The 22,024-nt window shown below is 40.4% G+C and overlaps 2 protein-coding genes across 7 annotated transcripts in view; both read left to right on the forward strand.

Annotated features, from left to right (window-relative positions):
- p4ha2 (procollagen-proline, 2-oxoglutarate 4-dioxygenase (proline 4-hydroxylase), alpha polypeptide 2) overlaps window positions 1-5,165 on the forward strand; it is a 29,203-nt gene extending 24,038 nt beyond the window's left edge. For all 3 annotated transcript variants that reach the window (XM_031808259.1, XM_031808260.1, XM_031808261.1), the window contains 3 exons: window positions 3,344-3,412; window positions 3,640-3,736; window positions 4,710-5,165. In XM_031808259.1, coding sequence (XP_031664119.1) covers window positions 3,344-3,412; window positions 3,640-3,736; window positions 4,710-4,780 — 237 coding nt within the window. In that variant the 3' untranslated portion in view covers window positions 4,781-5,165. The remainder of the gene's footprint in view (window positions 1-3,343; window positions 3,413-3,639; window positions 3,737-4,709) is intronic.
- Window positions 5,166-13,442: 8,277 nt separating this feature from the next.
- LOC109873041 (janus kinase and microtubule-interacting protein 2) overlaps window positions 13,443-22,024 on the forward strand; it is a 47,726-nt gene continuing 39,144 nt past the window's right edge. For all 4 annotated transcript variants that reach the window (XM_031808503.1, XM_031808505.1, XM_031808504.1 and 1 more), the window contains exon 1: window positions 13,443-13,563. The gene's annotated coding sequence lies outside the window, so the exon portion shown is untranslated. The remainder of the gene's footprint in view (window positions 13,564-22,024) is intronic.

Raw genomic sequence — 22,024 nt, forward strand, 5'->3', positions numbered from 1 at the left:
GGAGTCTGCATTCACGTTGAATGCTGCATATGTCGGCTCAATCAGCAATTACCTTAACAGATTGAATAGAGCCATTAGATTCTTCTTTTTGGCTCTCTGTTTTGGAAAATTGTTTTTCGCAGATCCATGACCTCCATTTCAATATTGGACTTCAATTGATTGCCAAATGGTTGAGAAACATGGAATGTCAATCAATGTTACCGCATACTCATAAAATCACTGGCCGTGTCCGAATACACATACTAGTGTGCTACATACTTAAACTGCATACTATGTACTCGTCGTCGCCTACTATTTATCACGTACCGGTTAGTAGAAAGTATACAGCATGCCACGGCCGCAATGCAGTAGCGACTCCTGACAAGCTGAGTAGGTGGGGCGGAACTGAGTGCGGGTGTAATTTTTTCAAATTCAACAGACATGCATCGCATTAACCAGCCTGATAATAGTTATTTTCTCTAAACTCTGAAAAGAATAGGAATGGAGTTATAGGCCTACTCAGGCTGTTTATAGCCAGACTATCACATTATAGCCAGACTATCACAGCCAACTATACCGTAGTATAGAAACTGATCGGAGTTGTGGTGGTCAACATACTTGATCTTGCTATAACTGCTGGTTTGAGTTAGGGCTATCATGGTGGGGTCCATTAAAACACAGAGATGATGTCCCAAAAAGCAACAGCTCCTCTTCCTGGGGTCCAACACAAAACATGACATAATAAAGGACATTAATAGACAAGAACAGCTCAAGGACAGAACTACATCAATTAAATGTTTGTTTTTTTAAGACACATGTAGCCTACATATCAATACCAATACATACACAAACTATATAGGTCAAATAAGGGAGAGGCATTGTGCCACGAGGAGTTAATTTATCTGTTTTTTGAAACCAGGTTTTCTGTTTATTTGAGAAATATGAGATGGAACAGAGTTCCATACAATAAGGGCTCTATATAATACTGTACACTTTCTTGAATTTGTCCTGGATTTGAGGACTGTGAAAAGACCCCTGGTGGCATGTCTGGTGGGGTAAGTGTGTGTGTCAGAGCTGTGTGTAAGTTGACTATGCAAACAATTGGGGATTTTCAACAATGTTTCTAATAAAAAGATGAAGTGATGCAGTCAATCTCTCCTCAACTCTTAGCCAAAAAAGAAAAAAATGCCTGTAGCTCATTTACAGTGTGGTTATTGCGGCATAGTTTGATATTCAAAGGGCTGTTGTCCAGTTTATTATTTCAGTTGAATTGTTGAAGATCATGAAGATGGATAAGGTTGAGTATGTAAGAATGGGATGGTTAACAAGGACAGTTAACTAGGTAACAAAAACATACATGGTAGTGATTTCACATGAACAAGATAAACAAATATACTCATGAATCTCAATAACATATTAAATGAATATTACGGTGAAGAAACGTACACAATAGGTTTAAATATGAGTAAATGCTTAAAGGAAATGAAAATATCAAACAGTAAATGTTCTAAATCAAATTATAGTATAACTTAAGAAATAATAACAAAATGACTTGTTCATATACATCCAAAATACAGAAAGGAAGGTGAGAGAGAAAAGGTGTCTTGTAACAAAACACTTGCAAACTGAAACGGTTAGGTCTGCCACACTGATTAGTGACAAGTGTGGTTATTTAAAGATGGTGAATGAGCTGGAGCCCTGCCTCTGCTGGAGGGGGATTGGACAGGGGATGGTGGTTGATGATAAGGTGAGGGCTGTAGCCAGGGTAGGGGCAATTTACCACAGTAGTCCATATACAGCCCATCTATCCTATTTAAAAAGGACTGAAGACAGAAACTTGGTTCCATTTTAACATATGTATTAGTGAAACCAAAGTGCTGTAACATATATACATTTTATCAAAACTTTTAAAATTGCCACGCCCTGACCTTAGAGAGCTTTTTATGTCTCTATTGTGGTTTGGTCAGGGTGTGATTTGGGTGGGCATTCTATGTTCTATTTTCTATGTTTTTGTATTTCTTTGTTTTGGCCGGGTAAGGTTCTCAATCAGGGACAGCTGTCTATCGTTGTCTCTGATTGGGAACCATACTTAGGCAGCCCTTTCCCCACCTGTGATTGTGGGTAGTTAACTTTGTTTGTGGCACTGTAGCCCTTAAGCGGCACGGTTGTATTGTTTATTGTTTTTGTTCGCGTCACCTAAATAAAAGGAATATGTAGGCTCACCACGCTGCGCTTTGGTCCACTTCCTTTGATGGCTGTGACACAAATGTTAAAATAAAATTGGCTATTGCACAGAAAAACTTAGACAGTCCGGTGCATCGCAAATTCACAACCACTGGACAACAACATAATAAACTAAAGGTCTGATAATTGGGAAGGAGATCAAAATGACTGCTAGGACTTGATCCATAAATTAAATCATTAAATAGGTACCCTAGCCTACAAAACTCAAACAATCCATACTGTATGTATCTTATCAAAAAGCCGGATTAACATGACATCTATAACGCAGCCACATCCCAAGTCCCTGGTGCTGACAGATTCAGAAATCAAAAGACGGTTTAGTATTTGGTTTAAAAGCTCTGAGAATGCATCATCTGCGATTGTGTTGTTTCCTACTATTGGTTGATTTATACAATTGATCAGCTGTTGTCAAAGCCGAAATGAGTACGATATCCGGGCATTTATAGTACACTGTATACTCAATTTTCGAAATACTGCATACTATTAAACTTCATTTTTTCGCATACCCAAACGGCCTACTATTTAGGATGCAAGTATGGGTATTTGGACACGGCCACTAACATTGCTACAGTAGATGGTGGTGGGAAAAAAGTTTGTCAAACACTGGAAATTGACCGTTGGAGTCTGTCAGTTAATTTCCGTGTTGTACCCAATCAGGCCCTCAAGGACTGGAATTGCTCTCCCCTGCCCTACAGTACACCATAACATGCTATCTCATTTATTGGCCCATGCTAATACTGTAAATATGATGTGAGTGTGTAAATAGAGGTAGAATGCCATGCTTTGCAGAACTACAGCGCTTTTGTGACTACTTTTTATACTGCACTTCTGTCTAGTTGAATGACTGATTATTATGGATTTGGTGTTATGTTTAGTGTTATTATTTCAAGACATCAAGACGTTTAAAACCCTTCAGATCTTCAGTAAACTTTAGAATTGCTACAGATATATTTTTACAACTTGGAAACTGTCATTTGTATGATTACGCCTGCTACATTACATTTTTTTATGTAAATACAGAACACATCCCTTAGAGAATTAGGCTACAGTAAATGGTATTAGGTGGAGTACTTCAGTGTATTAGTGAAGCCAGCTCACAAGGCAGTCTTTTCCCTGACAGATGAGTGATGTTGAAGCTGGAGGAGCCACTGTGTTCCCAGACTTTGGAGCAGCTATCTATCCCAAAAAGGTGAGATATAAACAATGTGACTGCTGTCAAGCACAGCCCTCAGCACTAGGGGCCAGGAAAAACTATTGGTCAGGTCACACGGTCAGAGAAATCTCCTAGCCGTAGCCATCATACAATGTTAGCCTTGGTTGAGAGGGCCCACACTATCTTATAGTGAGCCATTACGTTGATGCAGTGGTGACTTACATGTACTGAACAGGGTATGTCTTCTCAATGTGTGTCCACAGGGAACTGCAGTCTTCTGGTACAACCTCTTTAGGAGTGGAGAGGGAGACTACAGGACCAGACACGCTGCCTGTCCTGTGTTAGTAGGAAGTAAATGGGGTGAGTCAGATGGAGAGTTTAACCTTAACACACACAAGCAGCCTCTCTAATCTCAATATGTTTATTGGTGTCAGTCATTTGATGTGTTTCTTTGACTACTTCCTAGTCAGTCTTCCTTGTGTTTCTCTAATGTATCCCTCATGTAAGCTGCAATCAAACCTTCATAGCAATGTTACGGCAGTGTTTTTGTTTACAAACTTCTGATGGCACATACACTTACTTTGATAATAGGAAGCCTTTACCTGTGAGTGGAGTCTTCCTGGTAGTAGTACGTTTCAACAGAACCCTTAACCCCATTTCCACTGGCACTTTGAATTAAGGCCAAATTAGGGATAAATTCGAGCTGGGTTGAGGCCCAGTTTCACAGCCCAGTTTTACTAAGCAACTGCCAGCTAATCACCGCTGGATGCTGACACCACGTTTAGCTAGGTTGTCTGGGCTTGTTGCTGACTGTTAGCTATCACAATGACAAGCAGTACTGCAGTAGTCAGACATGACACGAATTACCACTATAGATGGATCCTTCATTTATTTTTGCACTGCACAATACACTTTTATGAGAACAGTCAGTCCTCGAATGATAGCTAGCTAACGTTAGCTAACATTAGCTTGCAAATCAAAGTTGAAACAAGTCTGCTAGCTAACATGAGCTAGCATTAATTTGATCTGGTGAGGTTGTATTGAAACCTGTCATTTGGTTTGCTTGGTTAGCTAGCTCTGTTCTTGTATCTATTTATCATGTGTTTTTGTTCTACTTTACTTTATAGTACTATATATTGATTACTGCATTGTTGGGAAAAGAGTTTGCAAGAAAGGAATTTCACTGTAATCGTGCACGTGACAATAAAACTTTAAGCTTTGAGTCGATCCGTTAGTAGTAGGTTTTAGTCTGGCACATTGGAGAGCCCTTAGTCTGGCACATTGGAGAGAATTGAGATTGGCACTGACATTTTATATTTCTCTCTGTTGCCAGTGTCCAACAAATGGATCCATGAGCGAGGTCAAGAGTTTAGGAGGCCATGTGGCCTGACAGAAGTGGACTGAACCGAACCTCTCACCTCTGACCTCAGACTGGAGGTGTACACTCTACCTACAGTGCCTGAACATTTGATTGATCTCTCTCTCTCTCTCTCTCTCTCTCTCTCTCTCTCTCTCTCTCTCTCTCTCACTCACACACACACACACACACACACACACCCTACTGTGGTATCCATTCGTTAAAGGCTCTAATTTCTTGTTATGATTTTTTGTTTAAAAAAAAATGACATGCATAATCACATACTGACAGCACAACCCAATGAGAACTTACTGTTTTCTGTCCACTACATTTGCATTTACAGACTGATTAAATTATTACACTGTATCATTGTGACATTTTTAAAAATGGAAAATGTGAACCACAATAAACAGTGTCTTTTATTAATGCCCCAATTCAGTCCTTTTCATTTTATTTTTCAATCATCACTTTGTCTACTAAATCTCAGTAAGCCTCCTTGGGCCACTGAAATGTTCAGTCCGACTGTGTTGGCGTGGTGATATAAATTTGAATATATTTACATACAGGTCTGATTGGTTGATAGAATCATCTACAGCCCATCCCCTTACCCCTTCAACAACAACAAAAACAAAGGCACATGGTATTCAACCTGTCAGTTGGAGCTGGACCCTGAAAGACGAGACTTCCACAGGTCTGAAGGCTACTTTGTTTTGTCATCAAAACAAAAGGCTTGCATCACGCATCTTAATTTGCTATATCATTGTTGTACTATTGTCTGTAGGTCAGAATATGCAAAAGATGCAGGACCAGAAAGGACAAGAAATATGTCATGTGTGGAGCATTTAATCAAAAAATTGTAGGCTTAATATAGTCATAAAAATATAATAAAAATTCCCCCCTCCCCCGGCTCACTCTCGGCATGTCTCACTCCAGTTGTAACCAGTCACTTACCTAAGATGCAAGCATAGATATGCACAATTATATATGTCTATGTCATGTGTACACTGTATAGGCAACAGTCTCTTGGCGCTGAGGAGCAGCCAAATGGAGCAGCCAAATGCGGCACTAGGAAATAGGCAAACTGGAAACCACTCACCCAGAGGCAGGGCTAAGATTGAATCATATTACACCGCCTCTGACACTCATCTTATGTGGCAGGGCTTGGAAACTATTACAGACTACAAAGGGAAGCACAGCCGCGAGCTGCCCAGTGACACGAGCCTACCAGACGAGCTAAATCACTTCGATGCTCGCTTCAAGGCAAGCAACACTGAGGCATGCATGAGAGCATCAGCTGTTCCGGACGACTGTGTGATCACGCTCTCCATAGCTGACGTGAGTAAGACCTTTAAACAGGTCAACATACACAAGGCTGCGGGGCCAGACGGATTACCAGGACGTGTGCTCCGGGCATGTGCTGACCAACTGGCAGGTGTCTTCATTGACATTTTCAACATGAGTTGAACATGATTGAGTCTGTAATACCAACATGTTTCAAGCAGACCACCATAGTCCCTGTGCCCAAGAACACAAAGGCAACCTGCCTAAATGACTACAGACCCGTAGCACTCACGTCCGTAGCCATGAAGTGCTTTGAAAGGTTGGTAATGGCTCACATCAACACCATTATCCCAGAAACCCTAGACTCACTCCAATTTGTATACCGCCCAAACAGATCCACAGATGATGCAATCTCCATTGCACTCCACACTGCCCTTTCCCACCTGGACAAAAGGAACACCTATGTGAGAATGCTATTCATTGACTACAGATTAGCTTTCAACACTATAGGCCCTCAAAGCTCATCACTAAGCTAAGGCTCCTGGGACTAAACACCTCCCTCTGCAACTGAATCCTGGACTTCCTGACGGGCTGCCCCCTTGGTGGTGAGGATGGATAGCATCACATCTGCCACACTGATCCTCAACACTGGAGCTCCCCAGGGGTGCATGCTCAGTCCCCTCCTGTACTCCCTGTTCACCCACAACTGCATGGACAGGCACGACTCCAACACCATCATTATGTTTGCAGACGAGACAACACCGACAACGACGAGACAGCCTATAGGTAGGAGGTCAGAGACCTGGCTGGGTAGTGCCAGAATAACAACTTATCCCTCAACGTAACCAAGACTAAGGAGATGATTGTGGACTACAGAGGCTGTAGTGGAGCAGGTTGAGAGCTTCAAGTTCCTTGGTGTCCACATCAACAACAAACTAGAATGGTCCAAGCACACCAATACAGTCGTGAAGAGGGCACGACAAAGCCTATTCCCCCTCAGGAAACTAAAAAGATTTGGCATAGGTCCTGAGATCCTCAAAAGGTTCTACAGCTGCAACATCGAGAGCATCCTGACTGGTTGCATCACTGCCTGGTACGGCAATTGCTTGGCCTCCGACCGCAAGGCACTACAGAGGGTAGTGCGTACGGCTCAGTACATCACTGGGGCTAAGCTGACTGCCATCCTGGACCTCTACAGCAGGCGGTGTCAGAGGAAGGCCCTAAAAACTGTCAAAGACCCCAGCCACAGACTGTTCTCTCTGCTACCGCATGGCAAGCGGTACCGGAGTGCCAAGTCTAGGACCAAAGGGCTTCTCAACAGTTTTTACCCCCAAGCCATAAGACTCCTGAACAGGTAATCAAATGGCTATCCGGACTATTTGCATTGTGTTCTCCCCCTCCCCAACCCCTCTTTTTATACTTCTGCTACTCTCTGTTTATCATATATGCATAGTCACTTTAACTATACATTCATGTACATACTACCTCAATTGTGCCGACCAACCAGTGCTCCCGCACATTGGCTAACCGGGCTGTCTGCATTGCATCCTGCCACCCACCACCTGACAACCTCTCTTTTACACTACTGCTACTCTCTGTTCATCATATATGCATATTCACTTTAACCATATCTACATGTACATACTACCTCAATCAGCTTGACTAACCGGTGTCTGTATGTAGCCTCGCTACTTTTATAGCCTCGGTAATGTATATAGCCTTGTTCACCTAATACCTTTTTTGCACTATTGGTTAGAGCCTGTAAGTAAGCATGTCACCACTGTAAGGTCTACACATGTTGTATTCGGTGCAGGTGACAAATACACTTTGATTTGATTTGATTTGAAATGGAGCAGTTGCTATGGCTACTCACACCAGAGTAATGTGTGGAGCATTTAATAAAACATGTATTTAAAAAAATGTAGGCCTGATGTAGTTTACTTAGTAATCATTTGAACAAAAATATAAACACAACATTTAATGTGTTGGTCCCATGTTTCATGAGCTGAATTAAAAGATTCCAGAAATGTTCTATACGCACAAAAAGCTTATTTCTCTCAAATGTTATGCACAAATGTCTTTACATCCCTGTTAGTGACAATGTAGAGACAATACATGTACTGGTTTTGGTACCATGTTTCCATCCAATGAGACATGTACAAAACATTAGACAGTTGTCTCCATGTCTGGTCTGCATCTGGTAGAGTTGGGTTAAGGTCCCGCGGGGTTCTTCCTGTTTGCTGGGGGAGGGAGGAATAGGCCCCATTGGTCAAGTAAGGACAAACCCTAAAGCCCCTGCTCACAGGCTATTAGCAGAGAGTCTACAGGGAACGTCATTGAACACTAAGTACAGAGTTCCAAACTTCCTCTGGAAGCAATGTCAGTACAATAACTGTTCGTCGGGAGCTTCATGAAATGGGTTTCCATGACCGAGCAGCCGCCCACAAGCCTAAGATCACCATGCACAATGCCAAGCATTGTGTGGTGTGATGTAAAGCTCGTCGTCATTGGACTCTGGAGCAGTGGAAACGCGAGTGATGAATCACACTTCACCATCTGGCAGTACGACGGACGAATCTGGGTTTGGCCAATGCCAGGAGAACGCTACCTGCCCTAATGCATAGTGCCAACTGTAAAGTTTGGTGGAGGAGGATTAATAGTCTGGTGGCTGTTTTTCATGGTTCAAGCTAGGCCCCTTAGTTCAAGTGAAGGGAAATTAACGCTACACTGGTAAGCTTTTGGTTTTATTAATTTATTGCCACCGGGGCCCGCCAGTGTAACTGCTAAGCTGCTTGCTGCCCTTACACTGTACTGATTGTAGCAGGTTTATTAAGGTGTTCATTCTATTAGCTATATTGACTTTGACATTAGACTTTGGTCATGTAGTGTATGTTGCTGATACCAATCAATCAATCAATCAATCAAATGTATTTATAAAGCCATTCTTACATCAGCTGATGTCACAAAGTGCTGTACAGAAACCCAGCCTAAAACCCCGAACAGCAAGCAATGCAGGTGTAGAACCATGGTGGCTAGGAAAAACTCCCTAGAAAGGCCAGAACCTAGGAAGAAACCTAGAGAGGAATCAGGCTATGAGGGGTGGCCAGTCCTCTTCTGGCTGTACCGGGTGGAGATAACAGAACATGGTCAAGATGTTCAAATGTTCATAAATGACCAGCAGGGTCAAATAATAATCACAGTGGTTGTCGAGGGTGCAACAGGTCAGCACATCAGGAGTAAATGTCAGTTGGCTTTTCATAGCCGATCATTCAGAGTATCTCTACCGCTCCTGTTGTCTCTAGCGAGTTGAAAACAGCAGGTCTGGGACAGGTAGCATGTCCGGTGAACAGGTCAGGGTTCCATAGTCACAGGCAGAACAGTTGAAAATGGAGCAGCAGCACGGCCAGGTGGACTGGGGACAGCAAGGAGTCATCATGCCAGGTAGTCCTGAGGCATGGTCCTAGGCCTCAGGTCCTCTGAGAGAAAGAAAGAGAGAGAAGTAGAGAGAGCATACTTACATTCACACAGGACACCGGATAAGACAGGAGAAGTACTCCAGATATAACAGACTGACCCTAGCCCCCCGACACAAACTACTGCAGCATAAATACTGGAGGCTGAGACAGGAGGGGTCAGGAGACACTGTGGCCCTGTCGGACGATACCCTCAGACAGGACCAAACAGGCAGGATATAAACTCACCCACTTTGCCAAAGCAAAGCCCCCACACCACTAGAGTGATATCTTCAACCACCAAATTACCATCCTGAGACAAGGCCGAGTATAGCCCACAAAGATCTCACAAAGATCAAGGGGAGGCGCCAACCCGGACAGGAAGATCACGTCAGGGACTCAACCCACTCAAGTGACGCACCCCTCCTAGGGACGGCATGGAAGAGCCCCAGTGTAATTGTGTGTGCGTGTGGGCATTTCAAATTATTAATGTTCAGATATTTTTACCGTCCCCATAATCTTTTTCTGTAACCTGACGTCCCCGTAGAATTTAGTACAGCCATGGTGTTTTGGAGCTGTCTCGGAAGAGCTGTCCGTCTGTATAGACCATGTCCACAACTCTGTAGTTGTTTTAAAGTCACCATTGGTGTCATGATGAAATCCCTGAGTTGTTTCCTTCCTCTCCGGCAACTGAGTTAGGAAGGACGCCTGTATCTTTGTCATAGGCATGTGTATAGGTGGCAAGGATGTCAGGCGCAGGAGAATTTATCTTGTTAAAATGGAGTAGTTTAATGATGTAAAAACATAACTCCAAAACCATGAAAAAATACACAAAACAAAGTGGGTACGAGGACCTCACGCGCACCAATACAAACACAAAAATAATAACAAACAATCTCTGACAAAGACATGAGGGGAAACAGAGGGTTAAATACACAACAGGTAATGAATGGGATTGGAACCAGGTGTGTAGGAAGACAAGACAAAACCAATGGAAAATGGATCAATGATGGCAAGAAGACCGGTGACGTCGACCGCCGAGCACTTCCCGAACAAGGAGAGGCATCGACATCGGCAGAAGTCACTGACAATCTTTGTAGTGACTTGGTGAATTGATACACTATCCAAAGTGTTATTAATATCTTCACCATGCGCAAAGAGATATTCAATGTCTGCTTTTTTTTTTACCCATCTACCAATAGGTGCCCTTCTTTGCGAGGCATTGGAATACCTCCCTGGACTTTGTGGTTGAATCTGTGTTTGAAATTTACTGCTCGACTGAGGGACCTTACAGATAATTGTATGTGTGGCTTACAGAGATGAGGTAGTCATTAAACAAATATGTTATCTAACACTATTAGTGCACACAGAGTGAGTCAAGGCAACTTAATATGACTTGTTAAGCACATTTTTACACCTGAACATAAGTTGAATACTTATTGACTGAAGATATTTCATTTTTTATTAATTGGTAAAAATTTGGAAAAACATAATTCCACTTTGACATTATGGGATATTGTGTGGAGGCCAGTGAAACAAATTCTCTATTTAATCTATTTTAAATTCAGGCTTTAACACAACTAAATGTGGAAAAAGTCAAGGGCTGTGAAGGCACTGTATGAAGCTGCAGTCCCGGAAATCCACTCCAAACCCCAAGAAACCCACAAATGAGGACAAACTTTTGCACCAGGGTGGGAATCCGTTTATGGATCACTTGCATGGTGGGTTCAGTTGTTTGATTAGTAACATTGTTTTACATCATCACATTTATGTGTTCCATTTGCTCTTTTTTTTGTCTCTTCTTGATATAATATATGCATTTGTACATCGAATCTTGTGTTTGTTAATTCACTTATCATAGGAGGCAAAGGCCCTTGCAGCAACATCCACAATGTAAATTGAAAATAATTATAATTAAGAATTCATTAAAGCAAATGAAGACACTTATTTGATGCAGGACAAAAAAATCTAAAGGGAAGAGTATAAACTAAGTGTGTAAATTGTCATGAAAATTGTACCTGTAACCCCCCTCCCAACAAAAGAAAAATGGCAAAGGAAATAAAAATGTAAAGATGGGGGAGGGGCATCCTGTCTATAACGCAGGGAATATAAATTGTAGTAGGCTATATACATGCACATAGAACCCAATATGTGTAATTGGGTTCCCACTCATACACACAACATTATAGCCTAAACATTAGCTGCTCAGCAGGACCTTGATAGGTGTTTCAGGGTTGGATCAAAAGCCTGCACTCCCAGTAGCTCTCCAGATGGAGGATTGACCACGTGTTTTATGCAGTAGCCTAACAGTGCAGTTATTTTACTTTGTAGGGGGTTAAGTGCCTTGATCAAGGGCACAATGGCAGGGGATAGTAGACCAGCAGCCTTCTTGCATCAATACCACATTTTATCTGGACATTTTCATGTAGGCTACATAGAGACACCACCAATTATTGGTAATGGACATTTGTTTAAAAGTCATGGAAAAGTCATGAAATTCCATCTGTCAAAATGTGTATGAACCATTAACAGTGAATAATAAGAAGTCTCTATAGCATAATGTCATTTGGGATTTGCTGTGAACATAGTCTAATGGACTGTCTTGAAAAAAGACTCCTGTGCCTCTTTCATCCCAAATCAAGCACTGGTAATATGTGAGATTTCAGATTTCCTGCAGCCTAATTGGAGTGGACTATCAGCTGTTCAGAAAGCTGCCATGGGGTGGCAGTCCGTTGTCATTGGGGGTCTGTTGAACTCTCCCTCTGTAGTGTTACAGTCACTGATGAATCAACCCATATCCTCATTATTACAGATACTGATTGGTGGTATTGACAGTGCTTTACTATGTTTACATTTTTTTTGACATATTTACATTTTTCAATGTTGTTTACACATCATTTTAATTAAATAACTGAATAAAGTGACAAAAAAGAAGGAACCAGCACACTGCTCTTGATAGTATCACTGCTCTTTAATAAGCTTTATGTATCGGCATCACAGCCTTCGTCAGAGCTTGAAAAGCAGTGACCAGTGTGCTGGTTCCTTTTTTCTCTCATTTTATTCAACTGTTACCATGCACCTGCAAAAAAAGATAGCTCAAATGTGCGACTGCCTGTTGAATTTTGATTAAATAACTGAACCAACGTGGAATAGACGTTGAATTGATGTTTGTGCCCAGTGGGATGTTGAGAAGCATACAGTACAGTAGGCTACATCTGTGTCTTGACTAGGCTACATAACCCATCATGACTTCTTGTGAATCATTACTAAATCAATGTCATATTTAGTTCATCATTGTAGGGGGAAACATGTTCCCAGAATGTTAGGTTTTTAGCAGAATAGCAGCATACCACCCACTGGGCACAGACTTCAATTCAATGTCTGTTCTACCTTGGTTCAACAATGACGTGGAAACAACTTGGACTCAACCAGTGTGTAGCCAGTTGGGCATCTACATGTAACTCTGACACTGACTGATTTATGTTGTTACATTTTTTTTAAAGTAACTTTGAGCCACTTTTAGCATATTATATTTTACAGGTAGGTGGGATATTTATATTGTATGGCCAAGCAGGCCTATTAGGCTATATATGTAGTGAACGGAAGGCAGTGTCTTCATCCTCAATAAATGGCCTAGCCTTGCCATTTATATTGTTTATTTGCCTAACGCCCTATCTGAAAGCGACAGTGATGGCTGACTCCACTGCGACGAAAGGGCTTCTGGCTGCTTGTCATCCTTTTGTCTATGAGCGGTTGACACCGTTTCCGCGAACGGGGGATGGAGAGGAGGTAAAGAATAAAGAAACTGAGACTAGGTCCGTGTATATCTTGTGTACAAGCTTCCTCTTCGGGTATGGCAAATAACCCACAGAGCGGGGGTTTAGAAATGGTGGAGTTACAGACACTGCAGTTCCCGGGTGCTGAAGTCCGTGAGCTCGTTCTCGCTGCACGGGAAGGAGGGCGGGGTCTCGTAGCATCATCGCTCTCGATTCATTGTAAGGCTGCTGATGCTGATCAGCAGCGGAGGAAAAACCAAGGGCCATGGAGACGGGTATAAAAACCTTAGGCCTTAATACATTGTGGAGATTAATTACACGGTAAGAACGCTTGGTTTCTATTAAAATGTTAAGTTGTTATTTTAAATGTTGGACCAGCTATAAATAAGAGAGAGCGATAGGAGAGAGATATGTTTTTACAGTAGGTTGATAGGAATCCTCAGGAAGAGAAAGCGTCATGTTTGTGTTATTACTGTCGTTATCGTCAAGCGTATGTCAGGACATTGCATTGCGTCAATGTATTATTAGGCATATGTCATCTTATGCTTTTCACAATGAATGTATTGGATAATTGTTAAGTATTTAAACGTATCTGTCGGAAGCACTGAGGTTTGTGACGGTCGGAAGGAACTGTATGGTCGGGAAGTAACAATCTTGGCCTGTGCATTAGGACGCATACAGATACAGCCCTTCAAATATTACGAGGAAATTGCTGTTGGCTGGCATGTTATGGTCAGAGCCATTTTAAAAGATGAATTTAGACGATGCGTTGGCAACACCTGTCTTTCTTTTAGCTACTGTAACTGATATCTGCCAATGGACATATGTTAGATAAATCCTCATCGGTTGTTGAAAAACCAGCTGTGAATTGCTATTTTTCACTAGCAATAGCATAGTGCTAACTGTTAGTGCTGTTGTCGCCATCATTTACCTGTCCCGGGCCATCTGGTATGCTTATTGTTGTGTTTGATATTCATAGGCCAGCACATAGGCCCATATTCAACATAGTGTTAACATAGTGTGTAATAGCCATAAGAACAATTAGTTACCATGAAAAAACACCATCTAACAGCAAAACTGAAACCAAACATTTGTCTTGCTTATTTCTCTAATCTGATTGAAGACGTTTATAATAACTGTGTCAACTATTTACACACAACACACCAATATGACAAGGTAGGCCTACCAGAGGGCATGCATGGAGGCCTAGATGTATTATTACAAACCATCAATTGTGTTATTGGGAAGTGAGCTTTCAACCAGAGGGGTGCTGGTATTAAATGCTAGATGCCATTGCCTGCACTTTAAAACATTTATTGAGATTCGGTCAAAATGAATAATTTTACTTGCCCATGTCAACTAAATTGTTGAGTTAACAAAATGTTTTAAGTTGAATTGACTTCAACACATATTAAATCAATTTGATTTAGCAAAAAACTATGTGTTTTCTCAACTTAGAAATTCACAACAATAAAGTCAGATCAACTGAAGCAACATATCAGTTGTGTCGACAAAAAAATTGCTTTCGATAACTACAACATATCAAATTGTCTTAACTTATGAAATCAAGTTGAATCAGCTAAGATCTACATGGTTACTCAACTCAAGAAATTCACAACCAAGAAGTCAAACAAACAAAAGCAACTGAAAATGTCAAATTCAGATGATTTCAATTTATTTTGGGGGTGAAACTCATTGGAATAATATCATGTGTTACAACCATACATTTTTTACATTTACATTTTGGTAATTTAGCATACAATTTTCTCCAGAGTGACTTCAGTTAGTGCATTCAATGAAGATAGATGAACAACCAAATGTAAAAAGTAAAGTGTTTCTGTAACCGTTAGCGAGAATTTAGTTGTAGTTAAAGTGGTCTGTTGGTTGGTTGCTGAGTTCACTGACAGTTTTGAAACTAGTGTAAAAGCTAAAACATGAGCAAGAGAGAGAGGGGAGCATAATGAAATCTCTATTATATCATTTCAAGGACTTACTCAGTTCTGAAATGTGTAATTGTCAATGTAGTTGTTTCAACTGTATAGGAAGTTGACAGAATTTAAAATATTAAGGCATCCAGGTTACAAACTTTGGGAAGTTAAAACAACTAAAAGCTTTGGTTTTCTGACTGTCAAATACTTTGGTAATTTGTCAAATTAACTTTTAACAAGGCACACCTGTTAATTGAAATGCATTCCAGGTGACTACCTCATGAAGCTGGTTGAGAGAATGCCAAGAGTGTGCAAAGCTGTCATCAAGGCAAAGGGTGGAAACTTTTAAGAATCTAAAATCTAAAATATATTTTGATTTGTTTAACACTTTTTTGGTTACTACATGATTCCATATGTGTTATTTCATAGTTTTGATGTCTTCACTATTATTCTACAATGTAGAAAATAGCAAAAAAAAAAAAAAAAAGCTGGAATGGGTAGGTCTGTCCAGTCTTTTGACTGGTACTATAAGTATTCAGACCCTTTACTCAGTACTTTGTTGAAGCACCTTTGGCAGCGATTACAGCCTCAAGTCTTCTTGGGTATGACGCTACAGGCTTGGTACACCTGTGATGGGGAGTTTCTCCCATTCTTCTCTGCAGATCCTCTCAAGCTCTGTCAGGTTGAATGGGGAGCGTTGCGACACAGCTATTTTCAGGTCTCTCCAGAGATGTCTGATTGGGTTCAAGTCTGGGCTTTGGCTGGGCCACTCAAGGACATTCAGAGGCTTTTCCTCAAGCCTGAATTGTCTTGGCTGTGTGCTTCGGGTCGTTCTCCTGTTGGAGGTGAAACTTTGCCCCAGTCTGAGGTCCTGAGCGCTCTGGAGCAGGTTTTCATCAAGGATCGCTCTGTACTTTGCACTGTTCATCTTTCCCTTGATCTTGACTAGTCTCCCAGTCCCTGCCGTTGAAAAACATCCCCACACCATGATGGGGATTGTGCCTAGACACAATTCCTTCGACCTAATGGCTTGGTTTTTGCTCTTTATTTATAAAAATATATATATATTTCACCTTTATTTAACCAGGTAGGCCAGTTGAGAACAAGTTCTCATTTACAACTGCAACCTGGCCAAGATAAAGCAAAGCAGTGTGACACAAACAACAACACAGAGTTACACATAAACAAACGTAGTCAATAACGCAAAAGAAAAGGTAAATAGAAAGATCTATGTACAGTCAGGAAGGATAACGTTCACTGCCATGCAGAGTGATTAAACCCCAGGTCCTCTGGCATAGCCAGCACTGAAATCAGGTCCTCTGGCATAGCCAGCACTGGAATCAGAGGCCACATCCCAAATGGAACCATATTCCCTATAAAGTGCACTACTTTTGACCAGGGCTCATGGGGAATAGGATGCCAGTGCCATTTGGGACGCAGAGTGGCCCAACTGCACCATCTGCAAAGATTGCATAACCCTGATTCTCTTAAGAAATGTGACACAAAATGTTGTATTCCCTCCCTGTCTGGAAATTACATGGGCATAGCACGACAGGGGCATTTTGGAGCAAACCAAAATCCGAGCTGTCGAGGCCTGGCATTAGGAGTCTATTACATTCCAGCAGCATGCAATCTGAAAAAGTTATGCATTGGCAAATACAGCGAGACTTGCAAAACAAGCTGGAATTGATATGATATGAATTGTATGTGAATAGCTTGGTTACATTAATATGATGTATGGACTATGTAGCATGTATCTTGTTTTATTACTTGTTGTTGTTTATGCCAGAATGGCAATAAAGTCATTTTTATTTGTTTTGAGCGGAAGTTGAAATTGGTGCCAAAGCCTTGCGAATAGACAGAAAGACATTTGTAGCAATTTGCTAAATGGTAGTCCTGAGGCTAGCAATAGCATTTACTAATTACTGCCACAAATGAAGTGGCACCAAACAGCATTAGAAATCTACCATAAACAAACATGACATTAGTACCCAACACAATGTAACACACTGGCAACAATTTCCACTAGAGATGGAAATCAGTAAAAGGGCATGCTATCACAGAACATCTTTATTTATGATTGGCGGGCAGCGGCTAAGCAGCGTCTGGAGAATCCGTGTGGGCTATGATGCCAGTATGCTTTGTATGCCCCCTCTACTTCAACAGCATAGGAATCCATGCATCAGAGCGGCTGGGAAACGGGAACCTCACTGCCTTCTCCACTTTCTCAGTGTCCATTAGCCTTGGGGAAGCATTTACCTACTGTGGGAAGCATTGGAGTCAACATTGGCCAGCATCCCTGTGGAATGCTTTCAACACCTTGTAGAGTCCATTCTCCGGTGAATTGAGGCTGTTCTGAGGGCAAAAGAGGGTGCAACTCAATATTAGGAAGGTGTTCCTAATGTTTTGTACACTCAATGTATAAGAGTTATACTGTCTGTCCCAATAATATCTAATTTCTCCTGAAATGTGCACTCATTCACTTCTTTCCACAAATCTAAAAACTTTGGTTTGGTGGAGGCATGGGCAGGTGGGAGTTTCCACCATATTTATTTTACCAGTCATTCCTTTGAAGTCGGTTTGGTGGAGGCATGGGCAGGTGGGAGTTTCCACCATATTTATTTGACCAGTCATTCCTTTGAAGTCGGTTTGGTGGAGGCATGGGCAGGTGGGAGTTTCCACCATATTTATTTTACCAGTCATTCCTTTGAAGTCGGTTTGGTGGAGGCATGGGCAGGTGGGAGTTTCCACCATATTTATTTGACCAGTCATTCCTTTGAAGTCGGTTTGGTGGAGGCATGGGCAGGTGGGAGTTTCCACCATATTTATTTGACCAGTCATTCCTTTGAAGTCGGTTTGGTGGAGGCATGGGCAGGTGGGAGTTTCCCCCATATTTATTTTACCAGTCATTCCTTTGAAGTCGGTTTGGTGGAGGCATGGGCAGGTGGGAGTTTCCACCATATTTATTTTACCAGTCATTCCTTTGAAGTCAGAGATGAAATGTGAACAAGTGCACACTTTGGGAGGAAGGATAAATAATTGGGACAAACTCCATGTATATGATAAAAACGCCTTTGGAATATGTCCCAGCACCAAATGTGGAACGGGTCAATAATCAGATTTATATGTAGCCTACAGCTTAATGTAACCCCGCTCCTGGTTCTGGCCGATTGCAGTCTACCGCAGCATCCCTCTAACACGGGCAGTTTCTGGGTTAATACCGCATTAGTGCTCATGTATAGTGTAGTGTAACAGGAGAGACAGCTGTGTCCAGTTGTAGTCTGCTAGTGCATGGGCTGTAGTAGTACCCACCATCATCCCAACATGTGCCAGGTCTTGGTCACAGCATGGACCAGTCCATGGGGAATATTTATGGATTAACAACTATATAGATTGATTTCCATGAGGTCCACTGAAAATAATGTTGAACGTCCAATCCCCTAGTACAATCTGAAGCCAGTGGCCTTGATTCTGACTCTGGTGCAGGGAAAATGTTGAATACAACCTTGGCAACAAAAAAAAAGGCTGACTAAATAGTTGATTGAAGTTATTAACTAGCAATTTCCATAGACAGCTTCTTGCTAGCTAAATTCCAGAACCAACGTCATATGAACTGCTATCAATCCCTTGAAATGATATCAACAATAAGTAATGATGTATGAATGTTCTTTAATTAAGTATGAAAGATGAACTCAGTTTAAATTAATAAATATAAATTGGCTTCTAGGAACGTTATATTATGTTGGACATCTACAGTGATTCACCTGAAAATGTACCTGACCAGTACTGTTTCCTGTAATCATTCAAATACTTTAACGGGACAAATAATGCTATTATATTATATCTTCAGGTTGGTGAGACAAAAGGTATATTTTAAGAAATAATAATAGCTTTGCAGTACAGGACAATTGCAGTATATATAATCTACTCTTCAGCATGTCAGTCATTTTCCAATACCATAAAGTAAATATTGTACAATTGTATTTGATACCTAGGGCAAGTTGAGGTTTAGGCCTTATTATCATGTCTCATCCTCAATTCATCCATAGTGAAGAGCGCTGCCACTGTGGCGTATTTAACAGCGGTACTGTACAGCTCATTGTTGTGTTGGTGAGAACAGGATAACTCTGATGCCATAACTCCTCCTTCCAGATCACTTATTAAGGCTATCCTCCACACAACTGGGTTTGTAAGGCAGGGAGGGAGGAAGGAGGTAGGAGGGCTGGGAGACAAGGAGAGAGGGAGAAGGACTGAGAGGGCAGGAGGGAAGTAAGAGTACTGGGAGGCAGGGAGGGAGGTAGGAGGACTGGGAGGCAAGGAGAGAGGGACAGGAGGAAGGGGGTACATTTGGAGCAGTGGACAGGCTTAAAGATATACTGTACCTGCTCAGTGTGTGTACTAAAAGTTTTTTTTTTAACACTGTGTTTTGACATAAGAGTTATTTTTTACACAGTATGGACAGTTTCATATGAGGGATGGTTTGCTGTTGTGTTTGAGTTGGTTTGTTGAAGGTTTCTGTGTTCTCTGACCTTCTGTAGATTACACAATGTTGCCTGTTGATACATAGCCCGGTATTGTTACCTAAGAGCCTGGATGTCATCCAAACAAAACAGCACAGCTAAACAAAAGACTCTAATAACAAATTATGTTACACAAAACACTCTAATAACAAATTATGTTACACAAAACACTCTAATAACAAATTATGTTACACAAAACACTCTAATAACAAATGATGTTACACAAAACACTCTAATAACAAATTATGTTACACAAAACACTCTAATAACAAATGATGTTACACAAAACACTCTAATAACAAATGATGTTACACAAAACACTCTAATAACAAATTATGTTACACAAAACACTCTAATAACAAATGATGTTACACAAAACACTCTAATAACAAATTATGTTACACAAAACACTCTAATAACAAATTATTTTACACAAGACACTCTAAAAGCACTACCATTGCCACAATGACATAATATGAATTGATGTCACTTTATCATCTATCTGCCAAGTAGGCCTAAACAAAGTAGACTTTTGTTCAGTACTGTATACAATTTGCCTGTCAAACAATAAAAACAAATTATCGAGTTAATTGCAGGATTGCTGTGATTAATCACGATTAATTCAGAACTTGCTCAAATTGAGCTGTAATTTACAAAAAACTATACAAAAAGCAACAAGAATATTGACATAATGGTTTGCAAAATCAGTAATGGATAGCCAAATCAGTAATGGTAGCAAAATCAGTAAAGGATAGCAAAATCAGTAATGGATAGCAAAATCAGTAAAGGATAGCAAAATCAGTAATGGATAGCCAAATCAGTAATGGATAGAAAAATGGATAGCAAAATCAGTAATGGATAGCAAAATCAGTAATAAATAGCTAACTCAGTAATGGGTAGCAAAATCAGTAAAGGATAGCAAAATCAGTAATGGATAGCAAAATCAGTAATATATAGCAAAATCAGTAATGGATAGAAAAATGGATATCAAAATCAGTAATGGATAGCCAAATCAGTAATGGTAGCAAAAACAGTAAAGGATAGCAAAATCAGTAATGGATAGCAAAATCAGTAAAGGATAGCAAAATCAGTAATGGATAGCCAAATCAGTAATGGATAGAAAAATGGATAGCAAAATCAGTAATGGATAGCAAAATCAGTAATAAATAGCTAACTCAGTAATGGGTAGCAAAATCAGTAAAGGATAGCAAAATCAGTAATGGATAGCAAAATCAGTAATATATAGCAAAATCAGTAATGGATAGAAAAATGGATATCAAAATCAGTAATGGATAGCCAAATCAGTAATGGTAGCAAAAACAGTAAAGGATAGCAAAATCAGTAATGGATAGCAAAATCAGTAAAGGATAGCAAAATCAGTAATGGATAGCCAAATCAGTAATGGATAGAAAAATGGATAGCAAAATCAGTAATGGGATAGCAAAATCAGTAATAAATAGCTAACTCAGTAATGGGTAGCAAAATCAGTAAAGGATAGCAAAATCAGTAATGGATAGCAAAATCAGTAATATATAGCAAAATCAGTAATGGATAGAAAAATGGATATCAAAATCAGTAATGGATAGCAAAATCAGTAATACATAACTAAATCCGTAAAGGATAGCAAAATAAGTAATGTTAGCGAAATCAGTAATGTATAGCAAAATCAGTAATGGATAGAAAAATCAGTCATGGATAGCAAAATCTGTAAAGGATAGCTAAATCAGTAATGGATAGCAAAATCAGTAATGGATAGCAAAATCAGTAATATATAGCAAAATCAGTAATGGATAGCAAAATCAGTAAAGGATAGCAAAATCTGTAAAGGATAGCTAAATCAGTAATGGATAGCAAAATCAGTAATGGATAGCCAAATCAGTAATGGATAGCAAAATCAGTAATATATAGCAAAATCAGTAAAGGATAGCAAAATCTGTAAAGGATAGCTAAATCAGTAATGGATAGCAAAATCAGTAATGGATAGCAAAATCAGTAATGGATAGCCAAATCAGTAATGGATAGCAAAATCAGTAATATATAGCAAAATCAGTAATGGATAGCCAAATCAGTAATGGATAGAAAAATGGATAGCAAAATCAGTAATATATAGCAACATTAGTAATGGATAGCAAAATCAGTAAAGGATAGCAAAATCTGTAAAGGATAGCTAAATCAGTAATGGATAGCAAAATCAGTAATGGATAGCCAAATCAGTAATGGATAGCAAAATCAGTAATATATAGCAAAATCAGTAATGGATAGCCAAATCAGTAATGGATAGAAAAATGGATAGCAAAATCAGTAATATATAGCAACATTAGTAATGGATAGCAA

This window comes from Oncorhynchus kisutch, linkage group LG28, assembly GCF_002021735.2.
Source record: "Oncorhynchus kisutch isolate 150728-3 linkage group LG28, Okis_V2, whole genome shotgun sequence".
Lineage (NCBI taxonomy): Eukaryota > Metazoa > Chordata > Actinopteri > Salmoniformes > Salmonidae > Oncorhynchus > Oncorhynchus kisutch.